The sequence below is a fragment of the Halichoeres trimaculatus genome, unplaced genomic scaffold (genome assembly GCF_033239565.1).
Source record: "Halichoeres trimaculatus isolate MK-OKI-2021-1 unplaced genomic scaffold, fHalTri1.1 fHalTri1_scaffold_4, whole genome shotgun sequence".
NCBI classification, from domain to species: Eukaryota; Metazoa; Chordata; class Actinopteri; order Labriformes; family Labridae; genus Halichoeres; species Halichoeres trimaculatus.
This window is the reverse complement of record NW_027437182.1, coordinates 32555074-32576330: the sequence shown is the minus strand read 5'-3', so window position 1 is coordinate 32576330 and position 21257 is coordinate 32555074. Positions and strand designations below refer to the sequence as shown.

General features: G+C 39.7%; 1 protein-coding gene across 1 annotated transcript; it reads right to left on the bottom strand.

The window, feature by feature from the left end:
* Nucleotides 1–1760: 1760 nt before the first annotated feature.
* lrrc8c (leucine rich repeat containing 8 VRAC subunit C) lies at nucleotides 1761–16687 on the bottom strand. The gene is made up of 3 exons (XM_074668329.1): nucleotides 16540–16687; nucleotides 8702–8844; nucleotides 1761–4247 (listed from the first exon to the last, which is right to left on the bottom strand). The coding sequence occupies exons 2-3, from the start codon at nucleotides 8837–8839 to the stop codon at nucleotides 2013–2015; spliced, it is 2373 nt and encodes a 790-aa protein (XP_074524430.1). The 5' UTR covers nucleotides 8840–8844; nucleotides 16540–16687; the 3' UTR covers nucleotides 1761–2012.
* Between the last annotated feature and the right edge of the window lie 4570 nt (nucleotides 16688–21257).

Sequence of the window (21257 nt, the reverse complement as noted above, 5' to 3'; positions counted from 1 at the left end):
AGCTAATCACCTGCCGGCTTTGGCTTCATAATGAAGTGAATGTTTAATATTTTTATTGTTGTTATTGTACTATTATTGTTTTGTTATGCTTAGATAGTAACCAAAAGGTAATGTTCCCAAATGTTTAGGGTGAATTCCCAAAATGCCGAGCATGGTTGGTTTATATGGAATGTACAGTTGGGAAAATAAGTATTGAACGCGTCAACTTTTTTCTCATTACATTTATTTACAAAGATACAATTCAAACAAAATTTCTACCAGACATTGGTGTTAACTCAAATAATCCAAACATGACAAGAAATCACAACATTCAGGTCCATAAATAATGGTTATGTGGAATTAAGTACGATAACGCGTGAACAAAGTATTGAACACACCATGGAAAGGCTGTATACTTTGGCAAGGAAATGCACCATACCACCTGAAATCTGTCAGTAATTATTCCATGAACTTCCAATTAGTGCAAACCAACATCAGCTGGGCTACAGCAAATTGATGGTCCTATAAAAAAGGTTGTTTTATCACCAAGCAGTTAAATACCACACACCTTATAATGGGTAAAGGCAAAGAGCTCTCTGAAGACATTCACAACCTCATAGCTGCTCAGCATCAGAATGGAACTGGTTACAGACTTATATCAAAGCACCTGAATATTTCAGTCAGCACCGTTGGGGCCATTATTCACAAGTGGAAGAAGCACCGCCTTACCATACCACGCTCAGGAGCTCCTTGCAAGATTTCTGACCAGGAAGTCAGAAAGAAAGTCAGAAAAGTACTCAACAAGCCAAGGACCACCCTGAAAGTGCTCCAGAAAGACTTGGAGGCAGCAGGTACAATTGTTACAGAGAAAACAATAGGCAATGCACTCCACCGCCATGGCCTCGATGGACGCTCAGCTCGCAAGACTCCATTCCTCAAGAAAAGTCATGTTCAAGCTGGTTTAAAGTTTGCTAAACAGCATCTTGACAAGCCTGTAGAATACTGGGAGAATGTTGTCTGGTCAGACGAGACCAAAATTGAACTTTTTGGCTGTAATAGTACATACCATGTTTGGAGGAGAAACGGCACTGCACATCACCCAAAAAACACTACACCAACAGTGAAGTTTGGAGGTGGAAGCATCATGGCATGGGGTTGTTTCTCATCTCATGGTGTTGGCAAACTTCATATAATTGATGAAGCAATGAATGGAGCCATGTATGGGGAAATTCTTGATCTGAATCTGCTGCCATCCACCAGGATGATGAAGATGAGACGTGGCTGGACCTTCCAGCAGGACAACCATCCAAAGCAGACGGCAAAGTTGGCTCTCAAATGGTTTCAAAAAAAGAAAATCAATCTGTTAGAATGGCCTAGTCAATCACCTGACTTAAATCAAATTGAACATTTGTGGAAAGAACTAAAGAAAAGGGTTCACCAGAGGGCGCCAAAGAATATTTCAGATTTAAAGACAATCTGTGCAGAGGAATGGGCCAAAATCACACCTGAGCAGTGTGGGCCATTAGTTCAAACATACAAGAAGCTTCTGGAAGCTGTCAATGAGAACAAAGGCTTCTCCACTAAGTATTAGATAAGTCTCAGTTAGCGTGTTTAGTACTTTTTTCCTGTGTTATCAAACTTAATTTCACATAATCATTATTTATGGACCTGAACATTGTGATTTCTTTTCATGTGTGGATTATTTGAGTTAATACCAATGTCTGGTAGAAACTTTGTTTGAATTACAGCTTTGGAAATAAATGTGATGAGAAAAAAGTTGACGCGTTCAATACTTCTTTTCCCTACTGTAAATTATTACCAACAGAACCAAACATGCCTCCGAGTATCAGCTTGAATCAATGTGACAATAAATGAATGAGTCTTTTATCCTCCACCAAGAAACATAAAAAAATAAAACCTTATACTCTTAGCAGTAGTGTAATACTTCGGTATATCAATGGCTTCATACAAAACAAGTGCTCTGAGTCTGTAGGTAGAACAAACAGCAGACACTTTGTCCTCATTAAGGCATCTCACTCAGCCTTCATTTGGTCCCTGACATCTGAAGGCAGAGTTTCAAACAGTGCCTCCTCGGCGATAAGGCCACTTCGTTTCAAAGCACGACAGCAACCGAGCTCCTGAGGCAGGTGCTCGAAGTGGTTGCCTTTGAGATCCAGGTAGGTCAGTAGGTGTAGGTAGGAGACTTTTGGTGAGAGGATGGACAGAGAGTTTTTGCCAAGCTTCAGTGTTTTCAGCTTTTTGCAAAAGAAGAGCTCATCTGGGAGATTTTCAATTTTGTTACAAGTGACAGAGAAATACTGTAGACTCTGCAGGACTCCGATTTCTGGAGGGATGAATCGGATGTCGTTATTGGACAGGTCCAGGTAGCGCAGCTTGTTGCACAGGAACAGGTGCGAAGGCAATATCTCAATCTTGTTGTGGCTGAAGTAGAGGCGCTCCAGGCTCCCCAGCTTCTTTATGTGCTCTGGGATGTACATGATCCCGTTGTGCCACAGTTTGAGGCACGTCAGTTTACGTAGGTGTTGAAAGCTGATGATCTCCTCTATTGAGCGAATGTTGTTTTCCTTCAGGTCGAGCTCTTGGAGATTTGTCAGGCTGAAGATAGCATGGGGGATGCGCTCCAGGTCACAGCGCACCAACTCCAGCTCGATCAGGTTGGACATCTTTTTCAGGTTGTTGAGCATCACTAGCTTGGTGCCATCGTTGTGCAGGTACAGCCGCTGCAGATGGCTGGAAACATCCACGATGGACTGGGGTATCTTTGTCAAATTACTTTTCAGGGAGAGAGTTTTCAGACACTTCATCTCCCGCAGCGACTCTAAGACGATATTCTTGGAGGCATCAGGGCACAGTGATCCAGTCAGATAGAGCTCCTCTAGGTTGCGCAGGCCATACATCCAGTGTGGAAGCTCTCTGTTATCGTCAAACTTCACACGGAGCACCTTCAGGTTCTCTTTAAAGAAGGAGGTAGCTGTTGTGTGCAGCTTCAAAGAGCACTGGTAAAGAGAGAGCTCCTGGAGGTCCTCCAGCTGGGACACAGAGGCAGGGATGGTGACGTTGTTGATGATCTCCAGCTTCAGTGACTGCAGCTCGGTCAACTCAAAGACAGTGTCCGGTAACCCAGGCAGCAAGAACAGCTGAAGCTCCAGCCGGTTGTTGGCGTTCGTCTGAAGTCTCTGACGCAGCTTCTCTGCCGTCCACTCATGGTTCAGGTTGAGCTGCTTCAGTTTGTTCTCGCTGACCTCGGACAGAAAGACAGCAAATCGTTTGGAGTACAGCGGGTCGTACTGATCGATCATGTGAAGCATGAAAGCAAAGTCATTCTTAACATCTGGGATGTCGTTAATCCCTGTTTCCTGTCGAACATACTCAAAGGAGTATTCTTTGAGTGAGCGGTAAAACAGCCAGTAGGAGGTGTAGAGGCTTGTTAATCCATACACAGCCACCAAACACAGGTAGCAGTAAGAAAGCTTTGAAAACAGATGAGCCATGGTGTGGTTACACTGGAAGTCCTTGTAGCCCGTCATCTCCTGGATCTCCACTTGGCAGCGAACTCTGTTCTTCACTTTGTCCACCAAAGAGCTGTTATAGGCAATGATCAGGAGGAATTTAATCACCTTGAACACCGTCTGTCGAACATACATCAGATAGAGGATATCTCCCTCCTCCACGTGCAAACGAAACTTCTTCACCTTCTCAAACAGAGCTTTGGCTTGTTCCCCCTCTTTTTTATCCAGCACGCTCGCCGTTGGTTTTTCAACAACGATCTTTTCAGGGATAGACCTGAGCGACTGTGTCTTCTCCAGACTTCCTTCTCCAGGGCTTACAGCCGTGTTGGCCCTAGTTGTGGTGTTCTTTTTATGGTCCTTCTCTTCAGGGTTTTCTCCAGACACCTCAGACAGAGCTCTTGTGGTCCAGGGAGAGTCGAAGCACTTCCCCAGCATGGAGATAAAATGCTCGATTTTGGAGCTCGAGCCAGGGAACTTGAACCAGAAGTTGCTGCACACCATGAAAACCAGCGTGTGTATGAGTACTAAATAAGGAAAGTACTTGGCATACCAATGGAGGGCCTTCTCATAGCACATCTGATTGATGAAACTGTACTGCTGAAGATCCAGATCAGTCTTTAGACCTGTCATTTCACTTGGTTTGGAAATACTGGAAATATTGAACCTATTCTCGTCACTGCTGTTTGCTGAAGACGATGATATTCTCTGAGGTAGGCAAATGATTTTATCTTGCATTACCTGCAAAAGGGAGAAAAGAAAGGCAACAAGAGTGGAGATGTTAGCAGCATGACATCAGGAGGAATTTCTACACCATGACACAATGTTCTACTGGAGTCTACTTTTAGATAAGACAAGATAAATCCTGCTTAAAGAAAACGATTTATGTGAATGAGACAGAAAAATGTCCTGTAAATTTATCTGCTGGAAAGTTTGACGCGGCACAACTTCTTTCAACTGGTTTGTGTTTTGCCAGCAGAAGAGTCAGTGCTATCACTCTGAGTCCCCAGGCAGGTCTCACCAGGTCAGCCTCATCACAGCATCCCCCAAATCTACTGGGCTTGGGCTTGAGTAAGTTTTACTGGTCACCACCATGCGATTGCCAAAAATCATCACACTTGGTTGAGGGGAAAGAGCTTAGAACAGGGATCACAAAATTGTGCTATGGAGGGCTAAGAGGCTGCAGGTTTTCTTTCCAACCAAAAACTCCACCAGCTGATTTCACTGATTACCTCCAAGCAGAGAGCAGGGACTAATCAGTGAAATCAGTTGGTGGAGTTTTTGGTTGGAAAAAAAACCTGCAGCCTCTTAGCCCTCCATGGCACGAGTTTGAGATCCCTGGCTTAGGGAGACCCAGGGTGTGATTTGTTAGGGAATCAACATTTCATCCTCTGGGGGACACAACACCCTCATTGATTAAAAACCAGTTGAAACAACAGGCAGGTTGTGACATAGTTTTTTTTTAAATATATAGTTTACTTTTCTGGCACTAACTTTCACCTGACTTGAACTACTGCCAGAATTTAAAAACCAACTGATGCACCTGAGCAGTCTACTCTTCACCCCTCTTAATGTGCCAGATGGGCAAAACGCTATAGATGATGCATCAACAGGGCAGCCGAAAAGGCCACATGAAGTCTGACATTGGAGCAAACTGTTATTAAGTCTAATCAGCTGAATTATTTTGACATGATGTGAAAACATAATCAATTACATATGTTACATTACTCTTCACAATGTGATTGAGTTTCCTGGTCGCCTTAAATCCTCTGCTGTGTTTGCAGATTGTGGTCCTGACACTTCGTCTATCTCCCACTTCACAGGTGTAGCTTTAAAATAAAGACAGTCACACCTGAGCTGTTGGGCTAATTATTGATCAAACATGCTTGAAAAGCAGTCCAACCTAACTTCTAAAGGGCTACTAAAAGACAAAGAGAGGAGAAACTGATGGATCGCTGCAATTTACAGAAACAACAAATCCAACAACTGGATTTGCGGTTCTCATTGTGTGTCAGTTAACGTTAATTTATGCTGTATTTTGGGTATAATTATACATTAAAGTAAGAAATCTCTTAATGTTAGCATATTTCATTCTGCTATATTTTTCATAACCAAAACATTTTTGTGTTTGTGTGATTAGAAACCTTGTGCTCGACATAGTTTGTACACTAACTTAAAGTGAGTCTAATACAGTTTTCCAGATAAGGGGTACTCCAGCACTAAGCAGTTGTAGCTGTGTTGTATCAAGTATTTGATATTAACTATACTTGAATACTGTCTGGAGGCTAGTGTTGTTTTTGGCGACCTGTTTTAATTTTAGTTTTAGTCTAGTCTTTGTGTCAAACTATAATTTCTCTCTGTATTATCTCGTTTTGGTTAACGAAAATGAAGATGTATATTAGCAGAGTTTTCATCTTGTAAACCACATTTAGTCCCGTTTTTATTCGTCAACAATATTACATTATATATCTAATTATAGTTTTAGTCACATGACCACCATTCACATCCTGTCTCCTCCCGTTGATATTTAGTCATAATTTTCGTTGACTAAAGCGACACTACTGGAGGCTGCACGTCCATTAATTATACAGTCTATGTTCAATACCAAAAGTTTAAATAGATAATATGTGTATTCCCTTGGGTCACTACACTGTAAATTGTATCATATAGAGGCTTTCGTAGCTTTCAGGCTTTACATTGTGTGTTTTCCTGGTGTTAAAATCAGGTACAAGTAAATGTCAGGATATGATTTCCAGTCACACGTCGATGTTCGTGTACCCCTGGTTCTTTGGTAGCTTTAACACATCAATGTCAAGTCCAACTATCCCTATTTTCATGTCATATTACACATTTTTCCCTGTCTTGCTGAGTTAACTGCCATGTCCCGCAACACAAAGTGAGGTCTGTTTTGCCTATTTACTGGACATCATCTCCCCGACGTCACCCGTCTGTTTCTAAACGGAAAATGAAGCACATCGGCTATAGTAGCCATATTGGTAGTGGCAAGGGCTTTGAATACAGCTGTAGGGGGCCCGCTGGTCAGCACTCAGCTGTGCCTTTGATTGGACTAATCTTGATATCCTCTGAACGGCCCAGTTAGAAAAAAAACTCACCCTTTGACAGTGTGAGTCGATAGTAAAATTAGTGACTCAGACAGGAGACGTTTTTTGAACCAGGCTGTAAATAGGTTAATTTCTGCTTTGATAACAGCTTTTTTGGCTTGGTGTGTTTGTGACTTCCTGTACTTCCAGAGCCAGCCTCAAGCGGACACTCGAGGAACAGCAGATTTTATCACTTCAGCAGTGTCTTATTTTCTTAGACCAGAGGTTGCTGCTTGGTTTTGCCACACAGTCTGACTGAAAGTGGGCGTGTCCCAGAGGGGAAGAGATGTAAACACATACCCTCTATTAGAGATCCTGAAATGTAAAACCACTTTTCTTCTAATACATTTGGAGTAGTTCTCTGCCTGGGTATAGTTTTTTGGCTTCTTTTCTTATAACCAAGATCTCACACTCATTGGTCTGTGTGCTCGTCTATTGTTTGAGAGGGTTTCTGGTTTAATGACACAAGTTTGTGTTTTGGTAATTAACAGGCTGAATATGTCCATGGATAATGCAGTTACAAACATCAAGCTACTTGTGTGTTTAAACCCCTCTCTGGTGAACTCCACTAAAAAACATCTGTCCATTGTTGATGCCTTCCATCCTCTCAGTGATTGCACAGGAAGCCTGGAGTCATTAACTGTTCTTCAAAGTGAAGTTTTCTGTAGTTTTACCTTGCGTAGCTTGATAAAACATTGTACTCCGCTGCCAAAATGTGTGTGCAGCTGCAGCTGTTTACAAACAGTGAAGGGGTCTTTAGACTTGTACACAGTTGCTTTTTTGTTTTTGCAATCATTAGGTCCCCCCTGCTGGCCAAACAAAAGAATGCAGGCTAAAGAAACTGTGCACAGAGGATTAGTCTCATGTGTTCTGTTTTTATGGGACTATCTTTAGTCACTCTGTTTTTTAAGGATTTACAGTGATTTAAATCCTTTTTGGGACATGATTCCTCAGGGTATCCTGATGTAATGAGCCAAAAAATACTCTCAGGGCTCTGGCCAAAAGCTAACAGTATTTACACAATGAGTAAATAATGAAACACAGCTGCTCTGCTGCAGCGCTTTATAACAGGAAATGTGAACTTTAATTCAATGGCGGCAGGCCTAGAGTCGAGACATTTTGTAAACTGTTTACAAAATAAGCCTGATGCTCTTTAATGCATGTTATAATGTGGTGTGATTGAATAAACTAATGCCTGCACAGGAGGCATGGGTACAATGTGATACTAAAGTAAAGGCAGTGCAGTTTGAAGCAGAACAGCACAGATTAAAATGCAAAGTCAGGTGTGATGAGGTCTCTGAGGAGCTGATCTGCAAATTTCTACAAACTCAGTATTTCTCGTTTTTTCTCCCTCAGACTCTAAATGCAGGGATTAAAGCAGGAGGTGATGGAGCTGTTACATAAAAGGCCATGTTGATGGTGTCCTGCACTGGAAAGTAAACTCGGTTGCATAATTAACTACAGTTTGCTTTAACATTGTTAGAGGAGTGAGTTCAAAACAAAAGCTGCTCCTGCTCTGATAAATACCCATTAAACAGTTTTCTCACAATGTATTGGTGTAATTTTCAGGGTTTACTCTACAGAGCACTGCAGTGGCCAAAACACATTCCTGCTCCTGAGAGAAGGAGAAAGGCGAGAGGGGAGTGTTGTGAGAAAAAAAACATTGTGGGATTTTGTGTTTACTAAAAGGGGCTGGGTGGGTAAATGTTTCCACTGGTAACCTCCTGATGGGCTGAATGCTTCCTTTGCTGCATACAGTCCAGGTTGTAAAAGCTGAGAATGAGCGGCTCTGAGCTGGTGCCAATGCAGGAGGCACGGCAGTAATGCTGCAGCAGAGAGCCCACAGGCTCACTCCTGGAAATTCAATAACTCCAAATTGAATGGAAACACACAGAAAACAAATTTTGCCTCATACATTTGTTTGTTCTCTGACAATCTCATAATACATTAGTGTGCATTAGCCACAATTGTCCTTCACTCCTACAGTTGCAGTCGAAAAGAGGAAACAAGTAGCAAAAGCCATAAAACCCCTCATGGATCACATTATCTGGTTCCCTCTTAGTAGAGACGTCGTTGTGAGGGATTGTTACTGACCTGAAGAGTGCATCCAAAGACGCCGATCATTAGCATGATCACAGACAGATAGTCTGTGAACACATCCCACCACGGCTTCAGGACTCTGAACGCTGGTTGCTGTTCAGAAAACTGTCTGAACTCCATCACAGGAATCATGGTGCCTGTTGAGATGAAAGAGAGACGGAGAGTTTTTCCACATTGCTCTAAGTTAATTCAAAGAGGAAAACAGATTGGCTTTGGGAGAGTGAAACAGTGATGTGATTGAATTCTAAGTACAGGGTCTGTGCAGGTTTCTAACAGTCCTACATGTCAAGAGGAACAAGAAGAAGTTTTGAAAATCCTAAACCATTCATGTGCTTCTTATGAACAATAATTTAATAAATACTCAAACATCCACACAAAATTATCACACTTGGCTTAGCTTGACCTAGCATGCCTTGTCCAGATTTTGGAAAGAGATGTCTCATGTCCCACACCGTGGATCACATGACCCCAATGATTCCAAGGAACAAGGTTAACGACTGTGTTTACTATAATCTCAGACAACTGAAGACTCTAATGACTCTCAGGAGCCAGGTTAGAGACTCTCCTAACAAAAAGTCTGGACGTCAGTCTGCCAGTGAGTCAAATGTGGCTGTGACTCACTGGCAGACTGACAAGCCTTCAGCGGCTTATACTTTTTACTGCTAAGCTTTGTCAACCAGACTGTAAGAAGTTAAGAGACCTTTTGAAGGAGAAGTGAAAAATCTTCAAAACCTTCAAAACTCTATCAAGTCTTGTGGCTTTTATTGGCTCAAGCTTAGAATTACCATGACCTAGAAGACAACCTCCACAGACATGTTAGCATGAAACTCAAAGCACTGGTGCAGGCCTGATAGCAGGTATGTTAGCAGTGCCTGAATAGAGGCTGAAGCATAGACTGTAAAAAAAATGGACGTCATCTTGCTCGGCTGCGAAGTGAAGTTGCCACAAAAACTGCTCCCCCTGGTGACTGGCTGTAGTATAGCTAAAAAATCTGGCTCTCCAGTCATTCCAGATGGGCTGTGGTCAAACTTTAAAAAAACTGATACACCTCGTAGAATTGTTTCTCATAGAATAGAATAGAATAGAATAGAAATAGAATAGAAAATACTTTATTTATCCCCGAGGGGAAATTCAGGAGTCACCGCAGCATTTAAGAAAACAAAAGTAAGAAAGAGTATGGACAGTGCAAAAATGTTTCATGTCCAATTGTTGTGCTGATTTGAAGATATAATTTGGCTGCATTGTATTCAAGTCCTTTCTTTTTCTGAAATTTTTTTGTTCTCATTATTTATACGAGGTTAAAAATAAGGTTTTACATCACTTTAAACGACAATTGACAGCTGCCATTATTGTTTATTTTTTTTCAGGGATTGTAAAATATGTCGGGAAGTAGAGTCAGGAAATGATTAGACTCTTGAAAGAAAAAATATATATTTTTTTTTTACCCGGCTCCACTCAGATTCACCCAAAATCCCTCAGTCAATATACACAGACTCTGACTGCACAACTGCTACGATGGTGGTGCCTGTGACAGGGGAATTTTGGCTTCAAAACCAGGCCACACTGTCCACTCTACATACAGTCTATGGGCTGAAGCCACAAAATCTTCACTGTCCAGTAGTTCTCAGTATTTGTTGTCTCAAGTTATGCCAAACTGAAATGGAAAAAACAAAACAAAAAAAACAACCACAAAGTATGAACTTGGCACAAAAAGTTACAGACAGTGGTTGATGGATGATTTCTTTGTTGTAACTGCTCCTTGGTATCACATCTTATAGTGTTGTAAAGCCTGTTTATTTCTTCTTTAAATAGAGCCACATTTGTAAGGAAGATGTATTTATGGGATAAGGAGCAGAGATGAGTTTGTGGGTTGTACCTGTGAAAAATGTGCCAAACCTTCTCTGCTAATGCCAAACCGCAAAACTGGCACCACTTAACAGGCTTTCCAACACTATAAAATTTATTAACAAGAAACATTGTTACACCAGGGAAAAAAATCTACCAAATACACATAGGGATGGGTACAGAATTATGTACTTTTGTAGGTACTGACCGAATTCTGTAAAACATACCGGATACCGATTCATGTAAAATCAAAAAGTACCATGTTTAGGTACCTAAACACATCCTTGTGACTCTGAGGGAGTGGAAGAGAGGGTGATTTTCCATGCTGAACATAAACACATCATTGTAAGATTATATACTGACAAATAAATATGTTAAGTTGAAAAAAAAAAATTAAAATTAAATAAATTGATATTTTCCACTACATAAACACAAAAAGTAGCGAAAATTGGTACCATTAAGTACTGGTACCGATTGCCAGGTAACGTGCATCGATACTGTATCGTTTCAAATGTGACTGGTACCCATCCCCAAATACACGTTTACTTACTTTTTGTGCTGAGTTTATAACAGTTTGATAAACAGAGAGTCCACTGTTAAACCCCCAACTGCATGCACATAGAAGTTAGCAACAAGCTAGCACTGCATCCTGTTTCAATTTCCAACACAAGGTTCCATTGTTTATCAATGGTGCCATTTTCCTCGTTTTGTCCCTCAAATGTCAAGGCTTAAGGAAGTGGTGATGAAAAAAGGAAAGCAAAAGGCAACAAAATACCAAACTCATGACATTTCAAGCTTTTAGCCTTCTTTGTGTTTGGTGCTATTTAGAAACAGTTAGCATGTTAGCACCCGGAACTAAGACAATGACATCACATACGTGCCTGCTAGAAATAGCCTTCCCACGTTCCAAAAATCTTATCTGTTTCTAACCCGTTCCCTGGATATTATTTAAACAGACATTAATACACAATGTTTCCACAAACTGAGGACTCTTTTTCAAGCTGTGCTTCAACATTATCCAAGTATGCATTTTATTATTTTAATAAACTGACAGTCACTGCACACAGGTCTGAATGAATGACTCTATTGGAGAGCTTGTGACAGCTTTCTGGACAGCAGCTTCAAAGTCTGAGAGAGTCCCCTGATAATAAACTGCTTCATAACAAACATGTTCACTGAATCTAACCAGACCTGTGCTCTTTCATTGTTTACATTCAGCATTTCTTCAATCTATGAATCTCTTAAAGACTGTCAGGACCAGCTCTTTGTTAACAGCAACAGCAGTTTGAAATACAGCGCAGCAGCAATCCTTGATGCTGCTCTGTGCTCACTCTTTGTGTGGTCACCTTTTTAAAGTGCTTACGACTACAGCTGCAAGTGTCCTATTTCCAATATGTGTCTGGCAGTCTGTGAGCTGCAGTGTCTTTCAGCAGTGAAAGGCCAGCTGGATGGAAACACTGTGCCACATTTTCTGTAGTCATATATCTCAGTATGAAATGAGTTAAGACTAATTCAGTCATTTTATTATACGTGTGTTCTGTGGTGTAAATGTGTAGCTGAAGTGATTGATACATAAATTACAAAAAAAACAGTATGTACATGTTTTTTCTCTTACTAATTATCCAGCTATATTGAAGAAAAACATGATTTCACCTCTTCCTGTTGATAATGTGGCAAAAATGTTAGTTTTTAACAGCATCACTGACCAATCAGCAGCAGAGAAATATTCACCAGCAAAACACACTAATAGCCAAGTGATAGAGACTTCAGCCAAACTGAAAAATACAGGCATAAAGCAGCCGGACCACGGCGCGCTGTGGGCTTTGTCATTGAGACGGTAATGGTTAAGGAAAGAGAAAATACCAACAGAAAAGTTTAAGGGAAGAGGACCATAAAAGCCACCCTTGTATTTTGCATGTCTTAAGAATGCCAGCAGAAACTTTAACATTTTTTGCTTTTACCATGAATGATGTTAAACTTAAAATGATACCATTTCATTAGGTAAATGTAGCTTCATTGTGGCTACACAAATTATTTTTTATCAATGTACTGGGAAGTATTAAAGACAAGCAGGAAAAATAGTTAAAATAATTCAAGAAACAAAATCATGAGACAGTTGAAAAACTATAAAAAAAAGGTTTGAATTATTACAGTGAAATAAATATTCGTATTAACATAATTTATCACCCGTCTTTCTTTCTGAACTTCTGGTTTTGTAAAATGTTTGCTTTAATTGGCCGAAACTCATCAATGATGGTTATCATCTGTCACACAAGCAACGGCTTGAGTCTAGCTTCTCCTGATTGACATTGAAGACCAGTGGTGTCAAACTCATGTCAGTTCGAGGGCAACATGCAGTCTAAGGGGCCGTTTACACGACACTGGTTTAAGGGTGAGAGGCGTTTACACGGAAACGGCGTTTCAGTCTACCTAAAATGCAAACTTTTGAAAACGGCCTCCAGAGTGGGATTTTTCCAAAACGCTCCCAACATCATTGCTGTGTAAACAGTAAGCTCGCGTTTTTCAGTGGAAACACTGAAGTCACACTCCGCTTCGCGCAACAGGACAACAGTACAGATCGTCGTTAACTACCGTGTCGTGCTTGTGCTGCTCAATCTGCTGACTGTCTTCATACAAAATGTGCATCTCTTACTCCACTTTTGGGTATTTACCAATACACCAGATGATCGGCCCAACTCTACTTCAGTGGAGATCTACCAAAAGCTGCTTCTGGACAAGACAGTTATAGCACCACCTGCAGGCCTGCTCACTACAGCATTTTCAGTCCCTCTGTGTTTCCGTGTAAATGCAAATTTTTTTCACTGCATTTCAGTGTTTTCAGATGAAACGTTGTCATGTCAACTAGCCCTAATATGATCTCAAGTGAGCCGGACTGGAACATTTGTAGCATAATTACTAAATAACAAGTCCAAATTTTTCCCTTTGTTTTAGTACAAAGAAATATAATAACTCGTGAGCTCAATAACTGATCACAGTGTGATGATCAGTTACTAAGCGCGTGATGATGACATGAAAGGCACAAAACATTGAGTTACATGTATTTGGAATTTAAAAATATAGTGTTGCACTGAAAGGTTAAATCAAAATGAACATATGAAGATCAACTATTCTAAACAAATAACAAAGTAAAGTTATCCCCTGCTTTGTAAATGTATAACACGTGATAAATAGTTTTGAAATCCCTCTTTCACCCTCCGTCAGGCTAATGTTGGCAAAATTTGTTGCTCCTCAGAATACACGACTTCAGCAGCCTTTAGCATGAATTTTCTCACTGACTCTCTTTGATGCTAATGTTAGCAATAAGGAAGCTGGCTTTCACCGCTGCATCACTGACCTCTGTGCTCCAGATGAAAACAGACTGCTGTCTCCTCAGATGCACCAGCAATTCATTTATCTCCTCTCTTCTATGTTGTCCTTGTAAGCTGTTGTATTTTTCCACCATGCTGAGTCTGTATTACAGCAGGCTACACAGCCTTATCCCTAACCACTGAGGAATCACTGAGACTGATTACTTAAAAGTAATTTCATACATCAATTCATATTATATTTATTTCACGTAACTACTCGCTGACCATACATTATCCAAGTATCATTATCCACTACATCACATGTGATCTGCTGAGGTCTGTGTAAAGAGTGGGGTTAACATCTGTGCCTGGGGGAAAACAACAAATAAAAACAAACACAGGTAGATGTATGATATAAATTTGACCTACAGGTGAGTGGCTCAGTCTACCACTGCCACCAAGGTGCAACCAACTGTTACATCTGAGGGACTACTTTTTCTTAAGGCCACATGAGGAAATCATTTTGATGTCAATCAGTCAGCCTTGAATCAACACTTTGTGTTAGCTCGATGCTATCTTTAGTTGTAGCTAGGTGACAAGCAGTGTAATGTATAGTGAAATCTCCCGATATCTATTTTCCAATTTTTGTGGTGCCGTAAGATTTAAATTGCGATTCTTAAATATTTCCTGTCACGGTACGTTTACGCAACATTTCAGTACTGGACCTTATTTATTCTTTCTGCAAGTTGGATGGTGTGTGGGTGTTTACTTTGGAATTGTTCAACAGGATACCTGACCCTCCAATGCACCTGACCTGAAAAATAGATGTGTGAAGATTTTTTCCTTTTGTAAAGCTTGCTTTTTAAAAAAAAAAAAAAAAAACAGAAAATATGAAATGATGATGAAGATGATGTCCACAGACTATGTCAGAGGCCATATTTTCCCCCAAAATGCACATCACATGTGAGTAAGTTTTTAAGATTTATAAGGGGATCCGACTTCTCAACTTTTTTCCAACCCAGCTTATAAAAAAGACTCAAATGAAGGACTTAAATTCAGGGGGGGAAAAAGGGTTTTTGAGGAAAGAATCATTATCTAAAATCGTTAAAAAAAGAAAAATAGGATACTACCATACATCAATTTTTTTTTCTCCCACCCCAAGTGAAAACCTTCAGGATGGGTCAAACCCTCAGATTTGCTTTTGATCATATCAGGATTTTGTTTCACGATAAGACCCTCTTACTAAATACGTGCCAATCCATATTTCCACAGACGCAGACAATGTCAATACCTGTATATACTTCCCTAAACCTTTAGTTTATTATGTATAACTTAGAGGAATCATGCACAGTTTGCTATAAAGCCATGGAAATGTGCACAGACATTGGAAATCTCTACATCGGTACTGATTCCTCCAGCTTAGTGTCTTGCAGGAATGACTGTGAGTAGTTGCTCAGGAGATCAGGGGATGTTGACATTAAAATACACAGAGCTAATGGTTTTCTCTGAAGCTGTAGTCAAGCCAAAGTAGACACATCATTCCCACTTAGCTCTGGTTACTTTTACAGATGGAGCAGGTCATTGCGACCGACATCTTTTCAAGGCACTTAAGGTTTTCAACTTTTTCACAGTAACTAACTTCTTGAGAAATTATTCACTCCTTGACAGCACCGAGATTTAAAAATACCAGGGATTCTCCTTTTTACAGGAAATTAGAATGACTAAAATACACATCACCAACATTTTGGAGAAGTGTGTTTTAAGACTTTCATGGGCTCCAAAAACACATAAGGTCAAACTTTTCCTTAATCTTCTTTCAGACCCTTCCTGGAAACCTGGTGCTCGTACCTTTAAAACTCCACACTTCCAGTTTGTAAATCTGGCTTTCTTTGTAAAAGTTTGAGTCACAGGAAAAGCTCTGATGGCATCATCTGGAGGTAAATCAGTGGAGTATTTGGCATCAGGTTAAAGAGACAAGTTCAGGTAAAGTTCAAGAAAGAATACCTCTTTACATCAACTTGTGCCCCTATAAATAGATTAGATTCATGAAGAAATAGTAAAGGGATGTGTGTGTTAGTATTAGGGTGTGTAAGCTAAAGCCTGGAGTTTGTGTTAGGAAAAATCCTGTCTTCCTCCTGGATGAGTCAGCCATTGAAGGGAGCTGACCAGGCCATATCCTTGTCCCTTCCTGACAGGAAATTTGTCTGAATCCCAGATATCCAAAAACAGACATGTTTGGAACACACCCAGCCCCCGGCAGACAAAAGTCCTGTCTCTTTAGAGACATGGAAAAATACTACCCGCATTGCAGAAACGAAACGAGGTGTTCATAATGAGGCGCACTTTTTTTTCTGGACTTCACTGTGGAACAGCAGCTCCTAAAAAGTGCGGATACAGTCTGAAAGGCTGTGATTTATCAGCACTATTCATTAATTAATCATCCGACTATAGTATAAGTTTCCCGTTGAAATATTAAGGAACTGCCTGGGAACTGTGCCAGGACTGAGAGTTGAACGCTCTAAGTGTTTGACACGGAAACTGATGCCTATCTGAAGTAGTGTCAGCGCAGGCTACCAGGTAAACTAACGGGAACTGGAAGAGACGCGCTGAAACCTGAACATTTCGCTCCGTCGCACCGATACACTCTCCATTACATCTGCATATCAGTCAGAGTGTTACCTGGCTTTGGGTGAGAGCTGGACCTAAGGATGTGAGTTGCTCGGCTTTCATGCGATGAGGTTCGGGATCATGATGCGCGCTGCTCCCGTACGTCTCCAGTCCGCTAACCTTCCTGGATCCTCCTCAGGCAGACCATGCAGGCATGCAGCCGACTGTCAGCAGCCTTCAGGGGCGGAGACTTCTGAGGAAACCCAGGCTGAGACTTCACTGTTTGTGATGTGTGTTGTTTATGAGACAGCAGCAGCTGTAACACTCACAGAGCGGCAAAAGGCCACAAAGAGGTCATTAACAGAAGAGAAATGCTTTACTAGAAGTTAAAAATGTACTTTTTCAACCAAATACACATTATGAATCGTTTTTGTAAATAAAAAAAAAAAGTATCAACCAAACCAAACCCACTCTGTTGAGTACAGGTTTACACTCTAAAATATACATACTGAACATACTTGAAGTTATATTCTTCTGGGAAAAGTTCCTCCTGTTGTCTGTACCTTAACGACACATGACCCAGATCTGATTGAATGAATCCAAATAGAACAAACCCACCACAATTTCTGCCTTTATAAATAACGTTGGCAAATGTATAGTAAGTATATGGTAGCCCTGAAGTGCAAACCACAAAAAAGGAAACACTATCATAAAAAAATGGGAACAAAAAAATTAAATTGATAAAAAAAACAAAACAAAACATGAAAACAGAAGGAAGCGTGACTATAAAAAAAGAGAAAAAAACATAACTGGGAAATTTAAAAAAATGAAAAAATAAATAAAAAATAATGGCGAAATAGTGTTTTTCTTTAAGGGAAAAAGACAAAAAGATAGACAGTGTGCTCCTCCTTTTTTTGTCATGTACGATGGTGTATTAAGGTACTCATGGAAATTAATTAAAAAAAAAAAATATTCAAGAAAAAAAAAACAGAATGCTTTGGGGTTTGTAACATTCCTTTTCTAAATCTTTTCTAAGTCTGGATGCTTTAACTATTGTGATGACTCTGGACTAAATTAATTTGTGTCTCCTTATTACATCATACATACATCAATTCATATTATATTTATTTCACGTAACTACTCGCTGACCATACATTATCCAAGTATCATTATCCACTACATCACATGTGATCTGCTGAGGTTTGTGTAAAGAGTGGGGTTAACATCTGTGCCTGGGGGAAAACAACAAATAAAAACAAACACAGGTAGATGTATGATGTAAATTTGACCTACAGGTGAGTGGCTCAGTCTACCACTGCCACCAAGGTGCAACCAACTGTTACATCTGAGGGACTACTTTTTCTTAAGGCCACATGAGGAAATCATTTTGATGTCAATCAGTCAGCCTTGAATCAACACTTTGTGTTAGCTCGATGCTATCTTTAGTTGTAGCTAGGTGACAAGCAGTGTAATGTATAGTGAAATCTCCCGATATCTATTTTCCAATTTTTGTGGTGCCGTAAGATTTAAATTGCGATTCTTAAATATTTCCTGTCACGGTACGTTTACGCAACATTTCAGTACTGGACCTTATTTATTCTTTCTGCAAGTTGAATAAAAAATAATAATGGCGAAATAGTGTTTTTCTTTAAGGGAAAAAGACAAAAAGATAGACAGTGTGCTCCTCCTTTTTTTGTCATGTACGATGGTGTATTAAGGTACTCATGGAAATTAATTAAAAAAAAAAAATATTCAAGAAAAAAAAAACAGAATGCTTTGGGGTTTGTAACATTCCTTTTCTAAATCTTTTCTAAGTCTGGATGCTTTAACTATTGTGATGACTCTGGACTAAATTAATTTGTGTCTCCTTATTGCTGGGTCTATAGAAAGTAAAACTTGATTAGGGTGTCAAGTGGGTCCATGATACAGTGAAATGGCAGCTGGTTAAGAACATTCAAATTCGAAGTTTTCTTGTAAATGTACAACTTTGAAAACTTAGAGATTTGGAGTTCAATGTCACACAAGTCTCCACATCTAAAAAAACAAAAAAATATTCTTTCTTTTTCTTTTCTTTCTTTTTTTTTAAATCTGCAATCTTTACAACACAAATATTTTTTAACTTTATTAACTCAAAGTTTTTTTTCCCCAAAAAAAATCACTTATTGGACTTATACTTTTTTTTCTACCTCTCAAAGTGGCCCCAATACACTGTCATTATTGTGCATTACAGGGGCCACCACCAACGTGGTTTCTTGGTCAAATTATGAGTTTTGCTTTCTGCTAAAGCAAGAGACTGACCTGCAATTATTTGTATGCATTAAGAATAATTTTTACACTCTAACTCTTTTAGAAAATTGTTATATTTCTAATGATCCCAAATTGAATGAAAGTGTTCAAAACTCTTCTGTCAAACCACTGCAAGCAATCAAACTGCAAAGAACCAAGTACCAGTCCTCCAATAAGAACTTCATCTTCAACCCTGATTTTCCTTGAGGGTAAATTTGTTTTTCAGCCAGGCAAAAACAAAAACAACAAGAAAACAAAGGCACTTGGGTTTGTACAAAAAAAAGGGAAAACTAAACAAGAAAAAAAGATTAAACTGCATTAATAAAAGATAAAAGTTGCATGATGTGCAATGGCTAGCAGAGTGGCTTCACAGCAGGACAGTTTCTGGTTTCAGTGCTCCATCTTCCTCCCTCAGTCCAAAGGCATGTTCCTGCTTCCTAGACCTTTGCTTCAGAGCAACTCGTAGATTTAATAGTATCAAGCCCCTCCACACTTAGACACATTAATACACATGCATACACACTATCCTCTTCTGCAGACAAAATCCTCCATCTTTAGAATTCATTTAAAACACTGGCTCCATGATCCCCAACAAGCCACTTTTACAAAAGAAGCAATTACACCTGACATCACAACATACAACTTTCCTTCACTGGATGACAACAAGATGCCAAGAGTGTGTAAAATCATCATTAAAACCATTAAAACTACAATTAAAACCTCCATGTTACATCAGAGTTGGATCTGAAGAGGATCCACTAGAAGCCCTGAATTATAAAAGGGTGTTTCATCCTGTTGGATTTCGCCCGTGGTTATCTGTATCTCCTGCCTGAGGGCAGCATGTATTAACATTTAAACACCAATCAACACAACTCATTTAAATTGCAAAGCAAATATGTGCTTTCAAAACACCAATAAACACAGAAATCTGCAACGTATTGTCATGTTCAATCTGCATGATGTATCTGATATTTATTACAACGATGTGTAATACGCAGTGGAGTTAAAGAAAACGCTTCCATCGAAACTTAATGAAGACGTTTTATTTCCCACCTGATCAGTTCACAAACGCAGAGGAATGACTCACTATGTCACACTCTCTTATTTTCTACTATCCCCATCTGTTCTCTCTTCAGGAAGGCCTTCAAGCTGCTTCTTGTTTTCACAGCTGCTTTGGATGATCAGACTGTGACCCAGTGACACAATGACTGACTTTGGAACATAACACAACTGACGAAGCATTGGAGATTCTTTCCCCTTCCCCTTTCGTCTTACCCCTTTGTTTCCCCCTTCTCCTTGGACCTCTGTTTCGAGGGCCAAGGGGAAAGGGTGAAAACACATCCCTTAGAAACTTGGCGCCGCTCAGTCCCTGCTTCGACGTCACCCCTGGACTCTCGGTGGCTGTCATAGAGTGACTGTTTATTCACTTCTACAACAAAGACATTTTCACAAGTTAATGATAAACCAATGTCAGATTTGGGTGACAAATTCACAGCAAACAGACTTCACTGCGTTGTACTGCCTTACATGTGTGATGAGACAGCTAAGCTATGAAAAGTGAACCTTAACAACTTTCTCATACTGTAAAATTTGGCCTACATTCAACATTCTGTGAATCTTATTACATTTGACCAAAAGAAACCCGTAAACTGTTTGTCTATTTTTTTTATCTTCTTAATCTGAGCAACATTCACTGGACAAGTCCAGAAAAATGTCCCTATTTAAGATATCAAAAGACAGAAATAATGCCTGAATTTCTTATAAAACTGAAAAAATGTACCAATGGGCTAGAAAAATGTACTAGTTAAGTTGCTTGTATGTTCTAAAATGTGATCTTAATTTCATGACACCTGACATGTCAGGATTGTCTCACTCTGAACAAGAATGTCAGCCCTCTTTTCTGCCTTTTAATATCTTCATTTAAGACATTTTCCTTGAATTGTCAAGTAAATATGGCTCATAGTTAGTTTAATATGTCAATTTTTCTTGACAACAAGATAAACAATTGCTAAAATTTGAGTTTTGAAACACCCATCCTAGACTTGCATGTTCTTTTTAAGCAGTTTCACCAAACTGACTGAGGTCCTGTTTATTAGGCTCTGTTACATGAACTTCAATTTTCCCTTAATCTTGAGTTAACATTATTAACGTTTGCTTTTCATAGCTTATGAAACAAAGATGCAGCTCCTGCCTGTTTTGCAGCTCCTGAATGCAGCTCATCTGTTTAATCATACATGAAATGCAGTTCATTGCAGTGAAATCCCTAAATTTGTTGCCCTGGTCTGACATTGGTGTAGCCATTATTAGCCATTGCTATAGCAGCGTTAGCTAGATTGTTAGAACAAGTGATTTCAAAATACAACCAACGAGTTAAAACATGGCTAAACTTTAAGTGTAAAGTGTAGTAGCAAAGGAGTGGATATCTGATAAACATTAAAAAAAAAAAAATCAATTTCTTTATTAATATATTTTTAGCTACAAACTGTAAGGCACATAACAGTTCA

Excerpts from the sequence above, each read along its gene's own strand:
- lrrc8c (XM_074668329.1), bottom strand. The coding sequence starts at position 8,839 with ATGATTCCTGTGATGGAGTTCAGACAGTTTTCTGAACAGCAACCAGCG. Across the intron at positions 4,248-8,701 it reads TCTTTGGATGCACTCTTCAG|GTAATGCAAGATAAAATCAT; the intron begins GTCAGTAACAAT and ends TCCCTTTTGCAG.